The 17,126-nt window shown below is 31.7% G+C and overlaps 3 protein-coding genes across 3 annotated transcripts; 2 read left to right on the top strand and 1 right to left on the bottom strand.

Moving 5' to 3' along the window:
* Nucleotides 1–240: 240 nt before the first annotated feature.
* Nucleotides 241–8,291, top strand: LOC143196679 (uncharacterized). The gene is made up of 4 exons (XM_076404563.1): nt 241–405; nt 7,343–7,539; nt 7,593–7,703; nt 7,929–8,291. Exons 1-4 carry the CDS (start codon nt 280–282, stop codon nt 8,095–8,097), a joined length of 603 nt encoding a protein of 200 aa, XP_076260678.1. The 5' UTR covers nt 241–279; the 3' UTR covers nt 8,098–8,291.
* Nucleotides 8,124–14,599, bottom strand: LOC143196678 (uncharacterized). Its single transcript, XM_076404562.1, has 6 exons — nt 14,383–14,599; nt 14,151–14,321; nt 13,855–14,098; nt 13,691–13,798; nt 10,830–10,940; nt 8,124–8,272 (listed from the first exon to the last, which is right to left on the bottom strand). Exons 1-6 carry the CDS (start codon nt 14,558–14,560, stop codon nt 8,140–8,142), a joined length of 945 nt encoding a protein of 314 aa, XP_076260677.1. The 5' UTR covers nt 14,561–14,599; the 3' UTR covers nt 8,124–8,139.
* Nucleotides 14,600–15,044: 445 nt separating this feature from the next.
* Nucleotides 15,045–17,118, top strand: LOC143196340 (uncharacterized). Its single transcript, XM_076404006.1, has 3 exons — nt 15,045–15,225; nt 15,279–15,461; nt 16,910–17,118. The coding sequence occupies exons 1-3, from the start codon at nt 15,081–15,083 to the stop codon at nt 17,116–17,118; spliced, it is 537 nt and encodes a 178-aa protein (XP_076260121.1). The 5' UTR covers nt 15,045–15,080.
* Nucleotides 17,119–17,126: the final 8 nt, after the last annotated feature.

The raw sequence follows: 17,126 nt of genomic DNA, 5'->3' as shown, positions 1-17,126 counted from the left end.
TTACTTTTATTATCATCTCCACGAACTTATTAAACAACCTGGTATCGGTTCAAAAGATGAATGCGCGAGAAGAATTCATATGAAACTAATTCTCCTCTGTAGATTAACAAATATTCGATAATATTTGTTTTATATATCAGCCGAATCCTAGTTGTTGTAACAGCGATTACCGTTCTCTAAATAGCGTAATATTTTCCCACCCAATTAACGTTGGCCTTTGGATTCCATTATTCAAGATGTCCAGTTGCCGAAAGAAGACCGACATCGGAATCTTCAATAATGACATTTTCCAAAATTGTACTCGCTCTCTTTTGTATCGTTTTATATTGCGTCCAAGCAGACAGTCAAAAAAAATTAGATAGACAGAAGAGGACACTGATTTTTGGGGACTTATCAGTATTACAGGTTAGTTAAATATATATTTTCAAATATAAGAAATATAACCAATTTGAGTATTTTAAAGCGATATAATATATTTTTGAGATAATTTGATATAACCAATAGATGGTGTTTAAATCACTCGCTCTAATGTTATAGTTATATATAGCATTTTTTCTCCATATTTCTTTAAGAAATTAAAATAATAATTGTTAAGCGATGTTTTAAATATGTAAAAGAACAACAGTTAAATATTATTTTCTACTTTTTAAAAACTATTCTGGAAATAATCGTGATAATGCATAATATAGGGTTTTTCAACAAGGGCGGAATCATTGTTGATAGCCTCTATATGCCATATTGTTTTAACAATGTCTTTTTAACCCACTCATTACTCAATCATTGATCCTTCGCCATAGTAAATTACACAATTCAGCAATACGTTCAAAGTAAGGGTTGTTAGAACGTGGCTGAAAAATAATTTTCAGCAACGAGAAATTGCTATGTTTGATAGGCGTATATTAGCGATACGAGATTCATCAAAAAGTTGCTATAGTGAATTGTAGCCGGCTGCGTCAATGGTCTTGTAGTTTATCGCTGTGCCAATGACAAGCACGATAACAGCCGACTTTTTTGCTCAATATTGGCGTTGGTGCTACGTGGCAAGTAATGGATGCCACGAATGTCGAATAGCCACCAAAACCGTCCAATTTGATCTTAATAGAATGTCTCTTTGTGGAAATACATGAGACACGGCTCAGTTAATTTCATTTAAACATCGATCCGGCTTTATTAAAAAAACCATATATGTTTTTCTAAAATGAAAATTCTTATACAAAAATAGTAGTTGGTTAGAGATTGTAGTTCATTGTTGACGTGATTATAAAAATAAAATTTGAATTGTTGTATTCATAAAGGTAGAGCTATCAATAATAGTTATGCCATCAATTTTAAAATTAATGAGCAATAAATGAATAAATTGTAACAACAAAAAGCACCCGTTCAATCTGTAGTAAAACTTATCTGTTAGTTATACAAATAGGTTTGGAGGTGTTTATAAATCCCATCGGGCCATTTTGTAGCGATATTCATGTTACGGAGTAGTTATTTAGATATACAAATCAATATGTCGTTTATTTAAAGTGCATATGAAATATTTTCTTCGTGCTCTATCCTGCCTTTTAATAAATATTTACAATACAATTCGTAATTTTGATATTGACCATTGGTAAGGAACGCAAACTGAGATCAGTTGCAAGAGGGCTCGGTGCAATCTTCGCAGTGTATTAGCAAACGATTTCAAATCATCTCAAGGATATGAAGAGCTTTTTGCATCGAATTGTGGTGGAATGTCAAAAATATGCTGTTGGTGCAGCTGAAAGTGATCTACTATAAGTTATTTCAGACTAACGCAACCGTCATTGGGAAATGTTGAGCAAAACCCATTGAAGCTCATATGTTTGCAATATGACAAAAGGCAATATAAGGTGATCTTGTAGCTTAATAACAATCCTACACAATATATACAATACCTGTTGTAAAAGTCGTCAAAGAACAATTAGATATCCTACACTACCTGTCGTACTCATCAGACATTGCTCTAGTCTTACGCAGTGCTTTACTTCTTACGAACGTTAAGTTAAACATTGGCTTAATTATCTCTCTAATTATCTCAAAGGACGAGGAATTTTTAAAACGCGAAATGTATATGCTTTCTGAAATATGTGAAAAAGTCGGAACTAACGATGGGAATATCTTGATTAAAATATATTTTAATAATTGATTTTCATAAAGTTTTTAATTACAAGAGAACACCCAATGATTATTTATACACACCACAAAAATATTTTTATATATGTAGGAAAAATACTTTATAAAATATTTTATTGGAATTTTTTATTATTACTACTTAATTATTATATTGTTACTAGTCGTTTCCGACTAACCTACAATTTGTCTTTATGATAACTTAAATCTACGTATATAACTAGGAGGACCCTAGGATCGACCCTATCTCAGTCTCTGGTGAAAAAATGTTTATACATATCAATGCTTTATCTACTCACTACATAACACTACACAAGATCAGATTGTTTAATTCTTTTGAGTATGTGTCCTGCTCTGGTGGTATCCAAAAGTGGCAATACTTCAATATTCTCATGAGAATGAAGTCTTTCCTCATACCCCCTGGCAATTCTCTTGATTTCTTGACTGACTGTGGGTATCTAAAGGTCTCGATGTAGGTAGCCAATCCTATAGTATTTGGGTGCGCCCAATAACTCAATAACCCAACAATACTTCTCAGGACTTTGTTCTGAAAAATTGTATTTTGTTTATGTTACTATTTGCAGTATTTTAACATCCCCATAATTGAACTCCGTATGTCCTTATAGGTTCCCCAATATTTGCTTATATAATACCACTTGATTATGTACTGATAATTGTAAATTTCTTCCAATTAGCCAATACATTTTCCTATATTTCAATTCCAGTTCTTTTCTTTTCTTCCTTATATGTTCCTTCCAGCGAAGTTTTGCATGAAGATTCATTCCGAGATATTTAGCGTTGTTGCTATATGGAATGACAGTATTATTTAATGTTATCGGTGCTTGTACGGTCTGATTGTAGGTGAACTGTACATGCACAGATTAACTTTCGTTAATTTTTAGTTTTCAAACTGGTGTCCAGTTATTTATATTGTCACTTGCCTGTTGTAATTTTTTGTGGCATTTTATTATAATGATCCTTAAAACTGATAAATGTTTGAAATTTCTAAAGCTCTACTTCAGGTTCGGTTGGTTGTAGTTGACTCTTTGCTAAATATTTTAAGATAATGTGATTTGTTCATTGTCATCAGTCCATAACCTTGAGAACATGTCTACAAAACCGATCAAGATGTTGGATTGGTTTCGTCTTCGATTCAATTTATTGATTTTGTCCAGAGTTTTTTATATATTGATTATTACATCTTAACTGAATAACATATATACTGTAGCAGTGTTTCTAAAAGGTATAGAAGCTCTAATAGGACTGCTAAAATAAATCCTGATTTTATTGTTGTGTCCTTTCTTACACAATCATCATCTTAGATAAGCAAAATCTACTGCAGCTGAACTAGTTTGGTTATTTAAACTTGTACCTTTGAATGGAATGGATTTATTTTGGGTGTTTGAATTAATATCCCTTCTTGTCTCAAAACTAAATTATTAAATTAATTTTTTACTGTCTATTAAATCCCATCAAGTATATTTGAAACTAACTTTATGTTGAAGGCTGACACTGACAGTTATCAACGTCGAACTGTGAACGAAAAACGTAGAAAGTGTTTTGCAAATGTTTGAATTTGTATCAAGTAAATCGCATTTGCGGGAAATTTTACTTTCTACTTCAACTCGAAAAATGGCAGTCCAATCTCCTCGAATGCTATATGAATCTATGGTGGTAATATATGGCAATCATGCTCCATCAATTTCAACATGTGGAACCATCAATAAGGTCGTTGTCGACTACAATAGGCTAGATGAGTGCAATAAATAATCATAAAAATATTAAATTATAATAACAATATATTATAGAGAGATTATTAGAAGTGCATTTGTTATAAAATTAGAAGTGGGATTACTAAGGTCTTATCACAAAATATAAAATATCCTATCAGAAACGCTACGAAATATTGATGCCCTCACCGTTTCCTAACAATCATTTCCGCAATCTAACTTTTTAGCGCGCTTAAATTTTATTTAACATTCATTATTTAACAGGATTTTATCAAGGCAAATAAACTAAATTTGCCCACAATCGATTCCTCGATATGATTATACTCTGTGACCGTAACTGAAATACTATTTTTACTACTATATAAGAATACTATATACTATATAGAACTGTTATGGAATTGAAATGAGTGGATATTTTAGACATACTATTAAATGTGCTAGAATATTGGCGAACATTAAGTTAAAATATAACTAAAATAAATATAAAATATAAGTAAATCATTTGGCAAGAAAATTAATAAAGGCAGGTAATAATTCTAGAGTAGCCAATAATAGTACTACCAATAATCGCTACTTGAGATAACTGAGAGAATGGTATTATTAAAATCATGTACTCTATATATGTTAAGAAAAATCAAAATTGTTTCCATGGCAAATCTACTGAAAAATTGTATGATGATAGTTTAAAGATACAAATACATTTGACAGGGTTACTCATTGATATTCATTTTATATAGTTGAATAAAATTTTTAGACTCATATACACAATAAGCTACACAAATACGACCCAATTTCAAATGTTATCAACAGTTTTATTACTTCAATCGAAAAAAAGATTTAAATTACATACATTTGATGATGCAGCAGATTGTAATTTTAAAGTCCATTTTATTAATAATAGCCTAACAATCTTATAGGTATAAGCAACTACAATACCTCTTCAAGTATTTTTTAAGCTTATGTTTACATGCTATAACATATTAATTTTCTCTATCTGTACATAAGTATTGTTCGAAATGTTTAACATTTCCGTTTACCGTGTTATGGTACATGCAAGGCTGTAAAAACTGCATAAAATCACATTGTTCAATCAAATATTTGTCACTTAGCATCGAACTATTTGATGTAGAAGAAACCAGAAATTTGATATCAGCCTTTCATAATCTAACCATCATGCGGTTTGATTGATTCTTGTTGAAGGCTTGAATTTAATTAATATTTTTCTTGAGTGAACAACAGTAAATGTTCAGTAAGTTCAGTTAGAAGTCCATTTCGTTCTGTTAGTTGGCATTCGCATCTTGTAAAAACATATACTAACTTCATGCACACTTGTACGATTAAACCAGTTACATTATATTGAATATAACTTTGTATATTATTTGAAGTTGGAAAAAGAACAAAATTATTAGGCACCCATATATACAATAAACAAAACAAATGAGGCCTAACCGAAATATTATCAACAGTGTTACTTACATCGATATTACGTTTATTACACTTTAGACATAACAGGTCAATTGAAAAGTCTCTGGTCTGACACATAGATGGCGATATTAGAACTAAATCCGTATGTTTTTTAGTTAGCACTAACCTTCAAAAGATGCGTGTATAAATTTGACACATCATTAGTTTGTGAATTATAGCATTTTTCATGAAGGAAAAAAAATACAGTTGGAGCAAGAACTAGGATGGATACCGAGTTTCCGGACTGTCCTAGGAAACTCAACCATCAGGGATTGGTGTGCTAAGTTTAGACGTGGTGAAATGAGCACCAAAGACAGTGAACGCAGTGGATGCCCAAAAGAGGTTGTTACCGAGGAAAACATTAAAAAATCCATAAAATGATTTTGAAAGACCGTAATTTGAAATTGAATGAAATAGCACACACAAAGATATCAACTGAACGTGTACATCATATCATTCACGAATATTTGGGTATGAGAAAGCTCTGTGCAAAGTGGGTGCCGAGTCAGCTCACATTTGACCAAAAACAACGACGAGTTGATGATTCGGAGCAGTGTTTGAAGATAAGAGTAATAAAGCCGAGTTTTTGCGTCTATGTGTGACAATGGATGAAATATGGCTCCATCATTTCACTCCGACGTCCAATCGACGGTCATCCGAGTAGATTTCACACAATGGACCCACTCTAAAGCGTGGGAAAACGCAACAGTCGGCTGGCAAGATTATGGTGTCTGTATTTTGGGATGCGCATGGAATAATCTTCATTGACTACCTTGAAAAAGGAAGGACCATCAACAGCGACTGTTACATAGAAAAACAGCCGCATTTGAAGAAAAAGAAAGTGCTGCTTCACCAAGATAATGCACCGTGTCAAAAATCTATGAATTGGGCTTCGAATTTCTTCCTCATCCACCGTATTCTCCAGATCTGGCCCCCAGCGACAAGTTCCTGTTCTCAGATCTCAAAATAGTGCTCGCTTGCAAGAAATTTTGTTCAAATGAAGAGGTGACCGACGAAAATGACGTCTATATTGAAGCAAAGGGCAAATCGTATTACAAAAATGGTATCGAAAAGTTGGAGGGTCGCTATAATGAGTGTATCATCATTGAAGGGAATTATGTTGAATGAAAAAAAACTAATTTTGTCAAAAAAAAAATGTTTTACTATGGCCGGGGACATTTCAATTGACCTGTTAATTAACTTAAAATACATACATTAATATGATATTACAGGTGTGAAAAAATTACTTATATTCAAACGATACCGGTTGTTCTATATTTTGCAATATTTTTCTGCCTTGGAACAAAACGATACAACTTTTTTTTAATATATTTTAAAGTCTCCTTCTACCAACTATGGGTTTATCTATCTGGACTAGACCTACAGTTTAACGTGGGCTCCGAGCCACGGGCCTCAGCATTAAAGCCTACTGACTGGCGAGTAACCAACTTTAGAAATCATCCCAGAAGACATCCGGTCTTACCCAGCCTGGTTACTGGCGTGACTGGGATCATTTTGCTTGTTGAATGCCTAGATCATTCACAAATTTTAAACAATCACAAACATAAATTTATGACTACACCCCATCAGTATCGCAACAGTAGGAGATCTGTCCCATCGCCTTTACCTTTGCGCCGCCAAGCTGGTACGATAAAACTTGTTTGGGATTTTTATTAATGTATGTTATAATTAAATTAGTAGCCCTGACACTATCGATACACGATATACTGTCTAATTTTAACACAAAATTATTAAAATAATGTATAAATAAATCCTCAAATACAAAACGTCCAGTGCGACCAAAAAAACTATGTCACATGCAGATTTAAAATTTCATTATTTAAAAAAATTACCAAAAAATACTATACTCTAAATTTATGCTCTGTTTTCATAATAATCTAATACGTTTCCTTATACAGTCGGTCATTAAACCTAGTGCGTTTTTTCTCAAAAACATAACTCAATGTCTGTCGATTTTAAAGTATATAATAACGCTGGTTCAGTTGATTTTAGGCTATGCCACCCCGGTAGCAGATCTATTGATGCCATCTACCTCCATAGGATTCTTCGTGAGAGGCCTGTACTATGTACCTATCAACGCCACTGACTATACTGCTGCGGAATTCGCGGAAATAACCAGAAAATTCGCGCCGATGTCTCGCTGGGACTTATATAGAGCTTTAGAAAAGGATTCCGATCTGTTGGTAAACTCAATTTCTCATCACGAATACTTCTTTGATACAGGTGTTGTAGGAAAGGACAAGGAGGGCGTATCTGCGTTTTGAGATCTATATGTGAAGCAGCAGAAATACCAATTGACCGATATCATGGATTTTTTGAGGAAATATTTCATTTGATATTCACGTAAGTTATTTTACTGCCCCCTGGTATAATATCCGATTAATTAAATGTCTTGAATCGATATTTAATTTAAATTTATTGTTGTTTAGTATAAACTCACTCGTTCGGTGTAAATATAGTCAATTAATGTCCTTGTGTTTTTGTTATCTGCGTCAATGAGCCGCTAGTTATCAGTATTGTTACATATTTTATCTCATTTATCAATAAAAACGTATCATTGTTTTTCAGACCTACAAGTACCAAAGAGAATATAAGTCAGCATACTGATAATGAATATTTTGCTGCCTACCATTTGGGCAAAAAGAACCCTGGTAAATGTAAGCAGCTGTTTCCTGATTGTAAATTCACTTATTTGGACTTATTTACGCAATTTATCAACATTTTCGACAATGATTAATATATAAGGATAATAAATAGAAAAAACAAGTTTTTGTTATTTTTATTTGTTCATGGAGAACAGACTATTCCATGCGGGACCTTGACAGCTTGGATACAGATCATCGCAATTATGATTGGGATCAGCTGCATGATCATATAGGTCTTCGTTGGGGTAATCATCATGTGGTTTAGATCTGAAATGATATTATTTTAATAATATAAAAAAGTAATTTCTTCGAAGATATACGCTAAGTTGTTCAATGCCGAATTCCTGAAGTACCAACAATATTCGTCGGTATATGATTAAATGATTAAAATTTTCATTTCATCTTTTGCGAGAATATAGTCAAACTATATTAAATTAATTTTTTGATTTGAATAAATAAGGCCAAAAAGAGATTCAAAGAAATTTTAAGAAGAGGAAACATAGCTAGTACACCAATTGATTCAAAATGTCATTTATGCTCTTATATTATATTACGGCGGTTTAAATTTTTAGTGAAAAAGAAAAGCTTCTAAATTGACAATCCAATGTGTAAAAAGCCATTGGTTGATCCAGCCATCCATATCGTCACCAAAGCGAAATAATCATGATCATAAAGTATTGCTGTGTATCAGCAAGTTGTATGATATGATTAAGTTAAACCGAGTTATAACCGATAAGATTGAGTTTAAACCGAGTCAAGCTATAGTTGTTGATATCTATTGATATCAATGAAACAAATGAGTGACATATTATTCGACACTAGATAACCCTGTTATCAGAAAGATGGTTAAAAACTGTAGAAAATGATGAGAAAATTTGTATTAACATATATTGTACCAATTTTTCTCAATAAACTTTGGCAGTGTTTTATCACTCTAGAGGACATTTGGATCTACCATACAATTTTGAACAAAACCAAGAGCTTAACTTATGTAATGGTTAATATCTGTTGGTTTCTGGATGGGAGCCGCGTTTATCAACTAAAACTATTCGCAGGTTCGTTAGCTTCACAATCGTTTCAGATTATACCTTCAAAACGGAAGCGCCCGATACTGAAGCTCTACTAATAATGTTGTCATATTTAAGTACGAAACTGTCACTTAAGTGATCAACTGACCATGACTCTGCATTTTGCTTTTTCATGCTTCGTAGAATAATTAAAACACCGCCCTTATCTTTATTGAAATTATTTAGATGTATTTTGGTGAAGAATTGTTATTTAAACTTTTCCGATCTTATCTTCTTTTGTTTCTCTTGTTATAATAGGCGAATATTGGATCCCATTGTTCATCTGGAGGATCTTTATTTATATTCCTCAAGATGTATCCATTTTGATTCCGATGTGATAAAAGCCATATAAATGAAATATAGAACTATAATGAAGTACAGTAATTCAGGATAGAGAATTTTTGGCGTTGCAGCTTTCATGTAAATCTGATGTTGAACAAAAACATCTATGAATGGAATCTCGAAATTATTATCGGTCCGCTGTTAAATTGGACCATTGGATACTTAGAAGTCAGGAAATGCAGTCTGCCCTTTCCATCTGACTTAAAAAAAGGAAGAGGCTCTATGTTTGACTGTATATTTTTTATTTAATGTATGTTTGAAGTCGGTGCCGAGTCCAAACAATACAAATAAAATATAAGTTTCTGACATAAATGCAAAATTAAATTACGAAGAAAACAAATCTAATTTATTGCTCGTCACCGACTTCCAAAGTAATCAGTTGGTAGTAGTTAAAATAATATTGTAAATAGATAAATAGGTTTAAATAGATATTGAGCTAAATTGTGTGTAATTAATAGAATATAAAATACGTGTAGTAGTTATGTTAATTAAGGTTATTGTTTATTTTTATTTAGTTATTACAACGATTATTATTTTCATTATTCAAAGTTTCATTATTTTTTACTTTTTAGTGAGTTCATTATTAATTTTTTGAAGTAGGTTCATTTTTCTTGTAATTATTTTATTTGACTCATTTTGCCAAACAAACACGCACGGTATATAAATCACCTTGAGCACTTATTTTTATAGTAACTCTTCATTATAAGTAGCCCAATAAAAATACTTTAAACTCTAAATTAGATGTTAGTGTTTTAGTACCTATGCTATGTCAATGGTTCCGAGTACCCAAACAGAGATATTCCTCCTTCTTCAGGCAAGAATCTCCTAGAAAAATCTCCAAGAATTGCATTTAATTATTCTGCCTTTCGTTTCATCATTCTACTATCTCAATTCGAATTTGTTTTTGGATTTTGTTATAATACCTCAGCATATAACATATATAATTTAAATATAACTAGTTCACTTTTTATATAACTTATAACTCAGAAGCATATTAATAATGACTTACAAATAATTATGATAACTATAAATATCTTTGAAATACTTGCATTGTTACAAATTTTTTACCAAAATGAGGCGTAATGATAAATTATTGAAGGAAAAATGGAAAGTACTTTCTAAAACAAAGGTATTGTACTGTCAATATTTTGACCAAAACATCTCTAATATTCACATATAAATAATGCCATGATTTTAAACCTACTATCAATTTTTATATTGTTTTTGTTTCACCCATTTGAAATTATCCTTCAGTTATTCTAAAATAAAGTTTAACCGAGGTAAATTTTAAGCCTTCAGATATTCCCGTCGGAGTTAATCTACTGATTAATTGATGATTAATGATCATGTTTTAATTAAAAAAACTTACTTAGAATTTAAAAATTACTTAAACAAAAACTTACAAAAATACTTACTTAAAAATAACCTTCAATATTTCTTCAATGAAAGTGCCCTTCTCCTTTCTAGACATTTTTGTGATACTGCAGATGGCTTTCAGTAAGCATGACCTGCCATCGATACTCAATCTAAAAGTTGAACATTAAAAATTATTATTCTGTAACATTATATCATTGTGAATTAATCTTGAGGAAATGAATAATTGGAATTGTCATAACCATTTATTTTGATGATGTTAACGAATAATTAACTTATTAAGACCCAGCTAAGTAATGAAAAAAAAAAGATCACTATATAAGCAGAAACCTTAGAAAGTATTTTTGCAATATAACAAGGCCTAACCACATGTTACCCAAACATTGAGAGATGTGACAACGTATTCACCTTCGCTTATCATTTTTCTAATTAATATCATATAGTCATACAAAGCCTGATCATACATAATTCATTCAATTATGTCATAATATCTGACCATTCTCGGTTTCCAATATAATTAACCACTATTAGGTATTAAAAACACTATATATAAAATACTTAAAAGATATTAAGAAAACAATGGACTATTGTGATCCAAAAATGATACAGTCTCATCGAAACTACCCTTTCGTAGTTTTAGAGGATAGCCAAACGAAGCAGATTAATCAAGTAGATAGGGCGAATGCAAACAATGAAGTAAAGCTGTGCGACAAGCCACATAATTATAATAAAACAAAAACAAGAGTTAGCGAGCAATAATTTCGGCAGCTTCAAATGTTTTAAATACAGTAATATAAATTGAAGTGATCTAAATTATAAGTTGATGATGTCAATAAGGATTTATCTACTTTTCTTTTGTGTACTTTTCCTTCTCATTTTATTCTAGTTATAAAATTTCCTGGTTGTCATATGTCTGCAAAATTCTTTAAAACCTAATAGTGATAATAATTAGAGGTTATAAACCCGCAAGCGTTGTGTTGGCGCTTTGCTTGTTCTGGTAAATTTCAAATCGTTGCTTAATATTTGTAATTGGTCTGATTAAAAATTCCGAGGGCAATAATTTGTCGGATTAAGAAACAAAAGGGTCTGGGAGTAAAATGCGTTAGTTAGTTAGTTGACAGTTTGCTAGTTGCACTAAAAATAAATCGTACACATACGAAGCGGGTGAATGTTCTCAATATAATCATAATTTAATACAGAAAAAGAAGAAAGTATTTTCAAAGAACTGAAGAATATGCAGCTCTTTGAGAGAGAACTATTTCAAATTGTCCCTGGGTAAATATTAATTAAATGTTTTTGTTTTTTGTAATTTTATTATTTGAACAAGACTGAAAATATATACAGTAGATCACATAGCAGAAGAATATGGTCACAGATTAATTGCTCTATCATAGCATACTATCGAAGTGATATGGAGTAGGTGGTAAAGAGTCATTATAATGCACATGCTGGTCGAAAGGGATATACAATGACGAACTGTTTGGACTTGAGAAAAGAAGTATTGTTTGCACAATATCACTTTTGGTTAAGATGAAATCTATCAGTCACACAGAAAAAGAAATTGACAAATGCTGGAGTCGTGATCAAGTGTTTGGGAGGTTCGAATATAACAATTTTGTAATTGAACAGTGATGCCGATAGTGAAAGTGACAGTGACTGAAAGTTGTGTAATAAACATTTGATTAGATTGTATGAGGAGACAATGGATGGAGAGATGGAGAATTCAGTGGTTAAATCAGAAGATATACAGGAAATCGGTAGAATTTTGAAAGACAATTGTATACATGTGTCGACAGAAGAAAATAAGAAAATAATTTGACAAGTAAACGTGAGATGAAAACACAGAAACGAAGAAAACAACAGCTAAATGTAAAAAGGTAAAAATGCTCTCCAGGTGGATTATTCCTCTTGAGGATATATAGTAAAAGAGCCTAGAACTATACTTCATAAATGGCGTAGAAAAAAGCCTTTATTAATATGTACATTAGATAAATTATATTTGAAAAGAAAATTGTTTCATAATATTATTTATATTAAAATTTTGTTACATGTTAAAGTTAAAATAAATTAAATTCATTAAAATTAAAAATATGATTAAAATAAAAGTTAAAGATGATGCCGCAACATTGAAACTTTGTGACGTAATACATGTTGATGACGTAAGTTCACTGTCAATTACTTACTTCATGTTATATTGTGGTGTGTTTATGGGCGTTAAAAATAAATGTGATATGATTAGTGTGATGTCTAGACATAGGAGTTTGGTTTCAAATTGAATATAATTAAATCCTCAGTGTCTTTTTGTGTTGGTCCTTCAACATTCTCAATTTCTTTCTGTACAATAAAGTAGTTTTTAATGATTTTATCAAAATATAGAAGGATATTTTTGCGAACTCAAAGTAGAGGAATACCCGGAAAATTACTCAATGTATATCACTCGCAGAAATATTATAAATAATTATGTAGCGAAGAAATTAAAATTAAAATGGCTGAACATGTTAAATCTTTAATTTGTTTCAAATAATTTCTTCCAGTTTATTACCAGAGAAAAGTTAAATAAAATGGTTTTTTATAGTAAATTAATAGTTGTTGCTTCTTAAGCCTTTTCACATTTTATAACCTGTGTTCATGTTTTATGGAAATAGAAATAAGCCTAATATGAATACATTAAAGTATTTAATTTTTTTTGTATCTTCAAGAAATACCCTTAAGGCTTAAAATAAGACTCTCGTTAAAATTAATAAACAAACGATTGCAGTTGAATTTTATTAATAACAAAAGTAGACTTCTTACGTGTTCTTAAAATTTGACACAGATAGTGTCAGTGCTCAGAATAATTGACACTTCTTACAAGTAAATAAATATATAATTCTGATGAAAAGTATAGTTTAAAAAAGCTTACGAAGATAGAAAAGTCTCCAACTTTCCATACAGATCTCTTCTTGTTCTCCTATGTACGTGGTAATAGACTGGATTGATAAAAGATTCTTGCTGTCTGGTCTTCTGAAATCTTAAAACCAATATCGGGACTATCATATACCATTTCAATTCATGCTAAGTTCGTACCTTTTCATATCTGGTCTTCCAAAAGTTCTCACATTAGATGGTCTCACAAGATGATTTTTACTAGGATTAGGATTAAACCATTCCAAACTTGGTGATTGTTTCCTCATAAAGTTCATAAATGGATTGCGATAAGTTTGAATCGGTTGTCGGATGTTATCATTCCATGCGGAGTATTTATCAATTTTCTCCAATTTACCATTCCATGAGTCATGATGGTGATCGACAAACTGTGATAAATCTATATCTATTAAGGAATGATGAGTTAAATATATGGTTCTGACTAACTTTTTACGTACCATGTGGGACCGCTACTGTAGTGGTTTGGGCTTCAGCCTCTGCTTCTTTTCTATCCAAATCCTTTTTGTCATAAAAGAGAGGTTCTGACGGTAATTCCCAAGCCAAAGCTGCGGTATTACCGAAAACGAAAATGCTTCCCACAGCTACTGATGGATAGGTTAGACAAAAAACTAACAAAACACATTATCAAGATTACGAATTTTTAGAAAGGTTATCGTATCAATGTCTTACCTACTTGAAAAGAGCTACCTGCTGGGAATACCAAATAACGCCTCTTTCTGGAGAGATGTGTTTGATTCTCTTTTCGATCATATTCATCAATATCCCTTTGAAGATCATCTTGACATTGCGCGCAAAGTACAGTTAACAGAACCAACAATACACCTATCGATATACGTGCTGATGCCATAGTAAATATTCTTGAACTGATTTAATAAGTACAGTTATCGCAGACGAAATCCATCTATAATGCTAATTGATTCTAAATAATTCTTAATCAAATTGGGTGACAAAGTCAGTTAACTTGGCTCGGTAATACAGTTAAACCAGTTTTTATTATTTAACAGTAATAAATTGTGTTTTATGAATTTATTTTTGAAAAAAGAAAAAGAAATTATCATCAATTGTTTTATTTTATTATTAATTATCTCGATCATAAACGTTTTTTTTTAGCAAACGCTTAATTTTGAATGTTAATTTAATTAGTAGCAATGCGAAGGTTTTAAGCGTAAACTGCACCAAATATTCGATAGTATGTAAATCAGTCTATCTGATACTGAAGGCGTTAATGTATTAACGTCACTGTAACACCAACTTTAAATATACTATAGCAACGATGAACCTTTAAGACAGCTATCTAATTAAGTAACACATACGCACGACTAAAACGTGACCATTGGAAAAGCTTCGACCAATCTTTAACCTAAAAAATGCTAACCGTATTCTACCTAAACTTCTTGCCTATTCTTCTGTTTATCAACTGCAGCCTGGCCATCGTTGATGTAAAAAATCGAACGGTTTTATCCAGAAAGCGACGATACCTAATATTTCCCGAGGGCAGCTCATTCCAAGTTGGTAAGTATGAGATTACTAAAGCCGAATGAAGCTATGACACATATATGTTTTAGTATTTGATCTCACCTATCCATCAGTGGGAATGGGTAATCTGTTCGTGTTTGGTAATACAGCTGCTATGGCTTGGGAATTACCATCCACTCCGAGTTTCCTAGATGACATTTACCGTCGTCAAAATGAATCCGAGTCATCTGACACAAAAGAGTCTAAAAGTACTGATGATAATCGTAAGGAAGGTTAGTATTGAGTGTCAAGTATATTAATTATATTAATTAATTAAAAATTAAGTATATTAATTCGTAATATTTTTTTACAAAAAAATACAGTCAAAAAACAAACAACATACAAACAACATACAAACAACAAAACATATATTTATGGTTGTTTAATAAACTGAGTTCCAATTTTTAATAACTATCGCAGAGATCTGGCTAAAAGGGTGATGGTCTAGTTTTTTTTTGAACTTTAGGAGCGTTCATTGATTGCGGCTATTGGCATAGACCTGCAAGTTCAAAAAAGTTTGCAACAAAAGTTTTATGAAGTCAAGCCATACGATCTTTGTTATTAAATCTTTCATGAAAAATATCTATCACGGCTTCTGCTTTATGTATATTAATATCTCATATGTCGTCATACGTCTACTGAATTTGGGTTAAAGAAAATCGGTTAGCGCTCAGTGTTGGCAAGATGAAAAAGTGCGAAACAATGACCCAAAATTCGCACCAAACGGTACGTTTTTGTGGACGTATAGTTACCTGGGAGGGTGGAGTTTTTTACAATTTGCTGGTTGACATAGTTATAAATACAAAAATCGTTGCTAAAGCTAAATCAGTTGTTGAAGTTGTCTTGTTGTATGTCTTGTTTAACCCATCATCCATCGGTTAAAAAATCTGCTAAAACAGAATGGCCATTGCAAGCTGTATAGATCTGCTCTTATTAAAATAAATAATTGCTACTGTCCATCAATTACACTTTTACTCATTATATTAATTTTCATAAAAGGTAAACTCGTGTCCTGACAAACTCTATGTTGTGGGGCGAGTAGAAAAAACTGGAAACAGAAAAACTGGTCACAAAAGAACACGGTCGCTGCAAGTTATTTTTATTCACTCTTTAACCCAATCAAATCTACTGAACTGAACGCTTAATAACAGTGCTTTTATAGGGTGTTACGGCTCGAAGGACCATGTTGAATTACTTGTTTAATTCATAAATAATTTCATGAACATAAATAATACATGAACTATCTTAAAATCATATGGATCCATCTTATTTTACATACAGGATTAATAACTATTCGTGAATATTTCATGAATACTTTATTATGAATTGGTCGTGAATATTTGAAAGCCTCTTGATTCGCACTATTTAAGGTGGTGTGTATGTGACACCCACTCTGATTCACACTTCCCTTTCAAACTACTGTCCAGGCAGTGGCAATAAAATGTCCTGCCAGAGAGACCCAAAATACCATCATAAAACTATAATAAGGCAGATGTTATTAAAACGTTATTTTGGGAAACAAATACAAGAATTTTATAAACATATTTAATAATAGTTCTAATTTATATCCCTGACATCCTGAACATAAGGAATATATAATTGTAGGGAAAAACGGGATGTTGAGTTACTTACGCCAATCTTGTTAACACATTACGAATTAATTCAATACCTATTTCTATAGATACCCACAATTGGCATGTACCATACCCAGAAGACAATGGACAAACTTGGCAAGGCGATTCTTTTTCATATGAGCCAGATTTTGGTCCTGTTGTTTCTTATGTGAACGATTATGACAACTACAAATATTCACCATTATTGACACACGATCGATATACTATTGAAAATAACCCGAGAAGACAATGGATAACTCAGTTTCAGAACAGGTAAAGGTATAT

The sequence above is a fragment of the Rhynchophorus ferrugineus genome, unplaced genomic scaffold (genome assembly GCF_030347505.1).
Source record: "Rhynchophorus ferrugineus isolate W39M unplaced genomic scaffold, kcgeb_rfMv2 rfM4, whole genome shotgun sequence".
NCBI lineage: Eukaryota > Metazoa > Arthropoda > Insecta > Coleoptera > Curculionidae > Rhynchophorus > Rhynchophorus ferrugineus.
The sequence above is the reverse complement of the archived record's forward strand: the minus strand, read 5'-3'. Positions and strand labels throughout refer to the sequence as shown.